Raw genomic sequence first — 8751 nt, forward strand, 5'->3', positions numbered from 1 at the left:
TCGATATGCTTTAAAAAACTCGTGAAATATATCAAACAATCATTGAAGCTAAGTTAAGTGGTAAACATCATATAAGAATATGAGCAGAGAGTGAACGAAGGAGTATTTCATTAAAATTTTTGTATGATTGTAAGCAAAAAAGCCCAATGGCCAATCAATAAAACATAAAAAAAGGCTTAATCAACAAAGCATAAAAAAAAATACAAGGCAAAGACCCCTATGTTAAGATTAAATGTTTGTACCCAACCTAACCATTCGGGTGCAGCTGAGTAGGTGTCACGTTAATCTCCGACCATATACCCATTTGAAATTTGTCAAAGGGGAGATAAACGAGCAAATCGTTGAAGAGATAGGCATACATGAAGAAACAGTTCGTACGACTGCTTTCCTTCTCATGAAATACATGTTAGTTTCCCTTATAAACGACCAAGTTGAACATCTTGGCGCTTTTTTGGGACTCTACAAAGTAAGTTCGCTTGGCCCACCACCTCAATTGACGTCCCATACATAAGCAAGTTATATACTCATTAATCTCCCGAGATATTCAACCATAACTCGAAATTATCGAAAGAGATTGAGCTGCCTCATCCCCTTCATTGGAAGCATTGATTTCTAACCCAACATTGACCTCAGTATCGTAGGTGGGCACAACTTTATTCTTATCTACAATGCCCATACAATGACACTAATGAGGATGAATCATTGTTTGCGTACCATCAACCACCCTTTCCCAAAGACTCCTCAAACGAAGATAATTGGACGATTGACATTATTACTTGAAAGTTGATGAACAATCAATCTACAAAATAAAGTACGAGAGTAAAGGTGAAAGTGACAGGTGAGGCCCACTCCTATTTATATCTTCGAAAGGCTCAATTGCCAACCATCCTCAACCGTTATATCAAGTCAGATCTAACGACTCCAAGCATCCAACCCTTCAGATTTTGTTAGGCACATAATTCAAAGTGCCACATGTCTCTTCCCAATAATCATATTTTTAAATACCTCAAAAGATATTCAACCAATACACCAAACAATTTGAGGGGCTGAAAGATTTTAACCACCCTTAGTCCGCACGAATAGTGATAGTCATCTAGCCAACTTAAAACCCTTCGCTAGTCATTTTAGGCTCGGGCTTGAGGGACCTATGTACCGTATGACAACTCAGTCAGTCATGGACCGAATGGTCAGCCTTTACAACAACCCATGAGCGAACCACCTTTGGAATGAACAATTAGGAAAGTAAATCGATCGTTAAAACTCTGGAAAATTAACCTTAATGCTGACTAAATCAGAGGCAAAATATGATTATCCACAACTAGGCCGTAATTAGGCTGATGTTAATAAAAAAACTCACTCTAAAACCTATCAATACAGGTTTGAGATAAGAAGATAGGTGATCTACATTTATTGTATCTTTAATAGCTAAGCTATCAAATGTCGAACTGACTTAAACATCAAAGTGTCATTTGCAAGTACCCTTTAAATGATTTGGACAAACTATCTAAAAGATCGGTTCAATTTAGGACTCAATTTTGAGACAACTTTCAAACTTTAGACGACTCACCAAAATTTAGATTGTTAACCTTACCTCTATACCCGAAATTATAATAAATGTTTTATTATGTTAGTTAATAATAAAAATAAACGGAAGAAATAAACTTTTAAAATTAATGGATAAACTATAAAAGTCATTTTCATTAGTTAATATGATAAATCATAATTCAAGTATACATAGAGATTCTACTAATTTGGAAATTCGTTTCTCTGAAAAATTATAATTAGTTTGATAACGTGTGAATATCTAAAATTAAAAATATATTAAGGAGATAAGTTTTAAAAATAATTTATAAATGAAAAACTAATTCTTAATATGAATGAAGTCACTGTGCATAATGAAAATAACAACAACTCTAACAATATTTCTGTTTAAGAATGAAGACTTGTATTTGTAATATAGAGATAACTTGTTAGTAATCTTTTATTTAACTTTAAAACATTCAAATGTATTAACTTACTTTTGTATATTTATTAGAGTTAACATTTACATTCCTTTTAAAAAATGAGAGTAAACATTTACATTGAGTCTCTATTATATTAGCCTTTTAAAGAAATAGTTATCAAATTAATTAATCTTTCCAAGACACAAAAATAGTTATTAAATACCCTTTTATGTCAAATTTCTCGAAGTTTTAAATCTTTTACAAAACTAATGTATAAACTTGGTCAACTAATTTTCTGTATTAAAATTTCCGATCTACACTTTATAATTAGTAAATTGACAATAAAGTGTTTAAAATGAACTAACAGAAAAAAAAAATCTGAGAGACATTTTTATAATTACTTATCACTATTCAAATATTTGTTCATTCTAAATAAAGAGGAAAGTGTCATTTAAACATTTTTCATTGAAAGAAAAAAAGTGTAGTTTATTCAAAAAAATTAATTAGAAACCAAGTCCCTTCATAAACGAGAAAAAATTGATAAATAATTAATACATGTCTTGTTAAATTTTATAAAAAAAAAATTTCCACACTTAAAATACAATAGAAATTTCCATTTTCTTAAAAATATTTCATTAAAATTATATTTAAATTTATCCCGATTATAAATTTTACATACAATATAAAAACCATTCTTTATATATAAAACAAATAGACAGTCAATAAGTCGAAACAAAATTCATCTCTTATGCTACACAATGATATAAAATATAAACAAAAGAGATATATGTGTCCAAATTTCTATGAGAATCAAGATAAAGAAAAAATAAAATTCTAAATATCAATATTAAAAAATATTTATTATAGATTTTTATAAAAAAAACATTATGTCAGCAAAAGTCCAGCACATGAATTTCTTCTTTAAGATAATTTTTTTTCCCGTCAAATTTACTTTAAATATTGCTCATTGTTTAAAGGACTTGAATTTTCATGGAACACATGATGTCAAGTTAATTTAATTTAATTAATTTTAAATTTTGAGTGGTGTATATACAATTACATTAAGAAAAAGTTGATATTTATATAATAATTTCCAGTTAGTCAATTGAATAGGGTTTCCAATTATATAATATGTAATTAAATTCTAAAGTACAGTTCAACATTGATACTTAAGATCCGAAAACGTGTGATGGCTGATCCACTACCCAATAATTTAGGCTATGTTTGGATTTAAAACGAAATACTTTAAATCAGTTTTCAATTTTCATTAAAGAAAATCTTAACACTTTTATTACTTAAAAAAAGATTATTTAAATGTAAAGTGTACTTCAAATTCCTTTTAACTTCAAAGTTATACCATTTTCTTTTGATCTTAGTTAAATTCAATTTAACTTAATTTCATAAACTGAAGTTTGAAAATAACGGTGACAGTCACCAAGCACTTATTTTCTTTCTTAAATTCCTTCTGACAAACGTGAAAAGCACTTTCCATTTATATGCTTTAATAATACCACGTGACACCCATTGATACGTATATGCCAGACTCTCACTATTTTTTTTTCTTCTTATTTTTCTGTCACATCTGATATAGTCTGTTGTATATTTAAACAATCCAATATTCTAGATAGCTATTATCATATTCCGAATTAATGTTCTGTGTAATTAATTATTAATCAAGACTTTTTGAAAAAATCTCAGGTACGATTAGATCTTTCTGGCAATGATAAGGTTTTATTTAACATTATCCATTAGAAATTACAGAGTGACATTTTTTTTTTTACTTTATCATAATAGAACTTCACATGTTTAAAATTATATTGCAGGAATATAGCAACAGACGTAATTATGATATTTTAAAAAATAATTTAAATAACTTATAAATTAGAGTATTTTTTTACTTTAGCTTTATTAAAAAAATCTTTGTTTACATTTTTTTAATTTATGTAAATATATTATTAATTAATTTTATCTTTAAGATGATAAATTAATTAATAAACACTTTATTTTTCTAAATAAATATGTATGAAAAATTATAATTTTAAAAAATAAGCTAAACTAAATCCATTTAAACTGTAGGAGGAAAAAATTATGTTGGCTAGACGTGGACCATTTTATACATTTTTTTAATCTATCTTTCACACCAAATTTAAATTAACAATTTTAATATAAATATAAAATTTAGATTTTGGTGGCATTATCTGTTTTTTTAATTAACTTTTAACAAGTTGGTTTGAATAAAAACTAGTATTTTAAAGCGAGTTATTAATTATTTATCTCTGTTTAGAAATAACTCATTAAAAGTGATATTTTAAAATGAAAAAACAGAAAAAACAAACATATAAATGTCACTCCCAAATTAAATTAGTCAAAAAAAGGTACCAAAATTAAGTGCGAATGAACTTTTCGACAGAAAAACCGGCCGAAGAAAAATAGAAACGAATCATAAAGGCTCAATAAAATCTTTAAAATAATTTCAAAATTCACCAGTATAAATGTGCAATAAATAATGCAAAACTTTGACGTCCAAAAGAAAAAAAATTGCTTGAAATTAATTTATATACAACTTAAAAATAAAAAATAATAAATTACATTAGATAATTTCATAAATTAGTTAATAAGAAATTAACTTTCAGTGGAGGACTTGATCTGTCAAAATCAGATTGAGAGAAAAGGTTCCTTCAGTACTTTTTGGTGATTATCACCATCGTTTTCTTTTTTCTTTTCAATTATTATAAATATATTAACTCATCTCAAATTCTGGCAGCTGAAGAAAGCAAAATTGGTTTGTGAAGTTTGAAGAGTTACAAAAAGGAATTGATTCAACCTTGACAGTCTTAAAGTTCAAGCTTAGGCTCATTATTTTTCATTTGAGTTTAGGTTTCCCATGAAAAAAATATCGTTACATTATTTTTAAGATTTTCTTAGGAATGACACTGAAAAATATTGACAGTAATAAACCTTGAAAAAACACTATTTTAAACTTAAAAGTTCAAAATAATATATTTTATTAAAATAAAATTATTATTTAAATGTGTGACACCTATTTAAGTCACTATGATTTTTATAATCTATCTTATTTGGTGAACAAGTTTTCAAGCAAAATAATGTTAGATTCTTTGTTATATTAACACAATTCTTAATAACAATTCTAATGATATGAAAATAGTGAGAATTAGAATAGTGATAACAGTTATATTAATATTTATCAGGCTAAAGGAATCTGAGAATTTGAAGCTGAAATTTCTAATTAAATAAGCATAATCTATGGCAGTTGAGACAACCGTTTAAAGAGTATCTTTTGTGAGTGAAACTGTGGTTCGGAGTTTTTAAGGCCGAGTGGTTACTTTCTATTCACCTTAGGTGGCTTCAAGGGATTAATGGTAATATATTAAACAAGTTTTTCCACTTTCCAAGTTGGAGGCTTTTTATGATTCATCACATCACGCATCTAAACCAAAATTATTTGCTTATAATTTATAAATAGCTTCTATCTGAATACTCTGTTTATTATTCTTACTATTCTGTGTTTAAACCAACACCAAAATCTTTGTTTTTCACGCAAAGCGCGATAGCTCTTTCCTAATCTTCTCCGAATCCGAGGTGTAGCAGTAGCACTTTGGGTTGTCTCACAATCTCTTACTCATTTCAGTTCGATTTTGCTAATTGGGTATACGATTTGTCTCTCATCATTGAACCGACCCTTATCTCTTATTAAGCAATATCGTCTTTTTCAGGTGGTGTAATTGTGACTTTTCATTCAATTATATTTCCTTTTCTGCTTTTATTTTTTATGGGGTTGTTTTTGATGTATGGAAAATTATGGAAAGCTTGCAACTTTAACTTTCCAGGTATAGAAATTTTGGTTTTGACGTGATTCCTGAATTTCTGCTTTCTGTTCTTTTGGGTTTTAACAAAAGCAGTTTTCCGAGAAAGAGTCTAAATGTTGGAACCAGAGAGTTTGTTTACTTTGCTCTGCACTTCTGGGAGGTCTTGTTATGGCATTGTTGCTGGGAATGGATGAAATGAAATTGTTTGAGAAATAAACCATGTGCAATGTCTAATTATGCAGTGTAAATGTCTTTTGATGTCCCTTTATATTCTGCTCGTTTTCCAATTGGTTTCTACTAAGCAAACACTACTCTTCTTGTGATCGTGGAGGAGTGGAGGTTTTCTTGCTCTCTGCTTCAACTTGACGAGTGTTGGGAATGGAATAATAATGTTTGAAGAGTAAAATAGTTTCCTTGCCCTGCTTATTTTTGCCTCTTCTGGTTTATCTCTTATCAGATTTCATCTTTTCTTGTCTTGTAGATGTGTGTGGGTTATGAAAATGTAAAAGTGATTTCTGATATTTTGTTCAGTGAACATTATGGAGTGCATATTTTCTTACGCTGCTTAATTTATGCTTTTACCTGTGTGGTCTGGGTGTAATTTGGAGGATGATGTAGTCTATTAATGGGGTGTTGCATACATTTATTAATCAACAACCTCTGACTAGGCTATTGTTTTGGTGGACTAAGAGAAGTTTTATCTGCTGGCATTGGTTGTCTTTTTCCTTTCAGGCATCCATCCATTAAAGTTCACAAGTTTGAGGTTCTCAAACAGTTAAATGGGGAATTGTGTGGCTAATAAGGTGAGAATGTTTGAAGCTGAAATCCTTTGACCTTTTACCTGTTACCTCTGATAAATTTCTTTGTTCTACAGATAGCAGTCTCTTAAAGCAAAATAAATTTCCTGCAAAGTTTGTAGGGTGTTTTCTCATTGATAATGTTTACCTGGATGGCATAATGAAAGGCTATTGTTTTGTAATTTTGAACTGAGATTTTTGCAGTGGCCTTGTGTCTGGATACCATTGTTCATGCGAATTGTGTTGTACTTTCTGTGTAAACGGTACCAGATAGGTTGGACAGTAATGAAACAAGAATAGAAAAACGATTATTGCAGGATCTAACAAACTAATGAGAGTTACGGATCTAACCCTATTGTTAAGTCAGTATGATGTGATTGTACTCCATCTGTAAGTTATATTTCTTCTGTCAGCCTTAGCTTTTCTGTTTCTCCCAGCTACTGGCTGCGAGAAAGAACAAGCATAAAGAGCTTTTAAGTGTGAAATGTCTTAGCTATGTCAACTTTTTGCAGCCTCAATGCTTGTATAACTTCATAATGTAATGAGTCCACATTGTTCATTGATAAGAAAGTTGACTGAGAAGGTTCATGTTTCTAATGGTTGTAGTCTCAAGCTAAGGATAGTGATTCTGATCATGATGTGGAGTTTGCTGCTGGCAATGTGAAACTTATTACCACCAAAGAAGCTTGGGACCAATATTTGGAAGAAGCTAGGAGGGATGGCAAAATTGTAAGTTTTCCCTCCTCTTTACTCTATAGGACAGTAAAATTTAAGATCTGTTTCTATTTTGCTGTGTTGTTTGGATGAACACCTAACACTAATAACTCAGTTACTGGTAAGAAATTCAAATTTAAGTCTAATTCAATCTCACAAAACTCAATCTCACACAACTCACTTGAAAAGAAATAAATAGCAGATTAGACTGAACAAATTTCCTAGAATACATTGATATATTCTATAATACTTACCAGATATGAGATTTCTGTCAATTTGTATGAAATGACTTTAATATTTCTAATAAATGATGTTTTCTTTTTGAAGAGAAATTTTCCATTTTTGTTTCCTTAATCTATTTCCTTGAGTAATCAGTTAGTATTTGTATAATTTGTTAGCTCTGGTTAAATAATTAATACTATAAATCCACGTTGTACAGGTGATTGCGAATTTCAGTGCAACATGGTGTGGTCCTTGTAAGGTGATTGCGCCATATTACTGCGAGTTATCTGAGAAATACACATCCATGATGTTCTTGCTAGTAGATGTGGATGAACTAACTGTAAGTACTGATTTATACCTTTAATTTAGTGTGAAGTGTTGTAGACATGTACCATTTCTGAGAAAAGTGAAGATGTTGATTCACTGCATATGTTGCAGGAGTTCAGCACTTCATGGGACATCAAAGCCACACCAACTTTCTTCTTTCTTAAAGATGGACAACAAGTTGACAAACTTGTAGGAGCCAACAAGCCAGAGCTGCAGAAGAAGATTGTTGCCATCAATGATTCACTTCCCGAATGCAAGCAGTGACTGTTTTCTCATTCTTCTTCTTGTGCCCTTTGTCCTTTCACAAGTCACAACCATTGTTCGCATGTTTTGATTTTGCTGTGAGTGTAGTTGTATTTTTCCTCGGATGTAAATATGAAACATGTGTGTCACATGAATTACTTCAATTCAGAGTGATGATGTTGTTGTAGTTAGAATAAGGCTGTTCTGCAAATGTAACAATTTGTTGTGTTTTGTTGTTTGAGAAAATTCAATTTTGTATCATGCCATATGCCTCCATTTCTCATTGGTTATGATATCACTGCACTACAAACTATTTGCAAAATCTAAATGCATAGATAGAGAGAGATTGTTCACCTACTTAGTGTCTAGCAATGCCAAGTATTTTTTAAGAATTCTCACTTTAGTTTTCAGAATAAAGATTATTAAATGAGTTTTCCCTTTCTCTTTTAACTTCGAAACATGTTTGGATAGCCTTTTCCTTAAATATTAAAAAAAAATAAAGATCCACTAAATTAATTTATAAATAAGTTAATTTTAACTAATAGGAGATTTTATTTCTTATTATTTTATTTTCTTCCAGATATTTTTGAATAAATTTTCCAAATTGATCTTTAATACTATCTTCTCTTATATATATATATATATATAAATTTGGGATTAATTTGATTGATTTCTATT

General features: G+C 29.7%; 1 protein-coding gene across 6 annotated transcripts; it reads left to right on the plus strand.

Moving 5' to 3' along the window:
* The first annotated feature begins 5241 nt into the window (after positions 1-5241).
* Positions 5242-8334, plus strand: LOC108321333 (thioredoxin H9). 6 transcript variants are annotated; one of them, XM_017553054.2, is made up of 5 exons: positions 5242-5323; positions 6503-6573; positions 7174-7296; positions 7721-7843; positions 7942-8334. In XM_017553054.2, exons 2-5 carry the CDS (start codon positions 6550-6552, stop codon positions 8092-8094), a joined length of 423 nt encoding a protein of 140 aa, XP_017408543.1. In that variant the 5' UTR covers positions 5242-5323; positions 6503-6549; the 3' UTR covers positions 8095-8334. The 6 variants fall into 6 exon arrangements, with proteins under 6 accessions (XP_017408543.1, XP_017408546.1, XP_017408542.1 ...); XM_017553057.2 differs by lacking the exon at positions 5242-5323 and adding an exon at positions 5402-5610; XM_017553053.2 differs by lacking the exon at positions 5242-5323 and adding an exon at positions 5403-5677.
* The last annotated feature ends 417 nt before the right edge of the window (positions 8335-8751 follow it).

The sequence above is a fragment of the Vigna angularis genome, chromosome 2 (genome assembly GCF_016808095.1).
Source record: "Vigna angularis cultivar LongXiaoDou No.4 chromosome 2, ASM1680809v1, whole genome shotgun sequence".
NCBI lineage: Eukaryota > Viridiplantae > Streptophyta > Magnoliopsida > Fabales > Fabaceae > Vigna > Vigna angularis.

Bases quoted from the DNA above. Each gene is read 5' to 3' on its own strand.
- LOC108321333 (XM_017553054.2), top strand. From the start codon at position 6,550: ATGGGGAATTGTGTGGCTAATAAG. The intron at 6,574-7,173 runs GTGAGAATGTTT...TAATGGTTGTAG, and splicing joins GGAATTGTGTGGCTAATAAG to TCTCAAGCTAAGGATAGTGA. The intron at 7,297-7,720 runs GTAAGTTTTCCC...CACGTTGTACAG, and splicing joins CTAGGAGGGATGGCAAAATT to GTGATTGCGAATTTCAGTGC.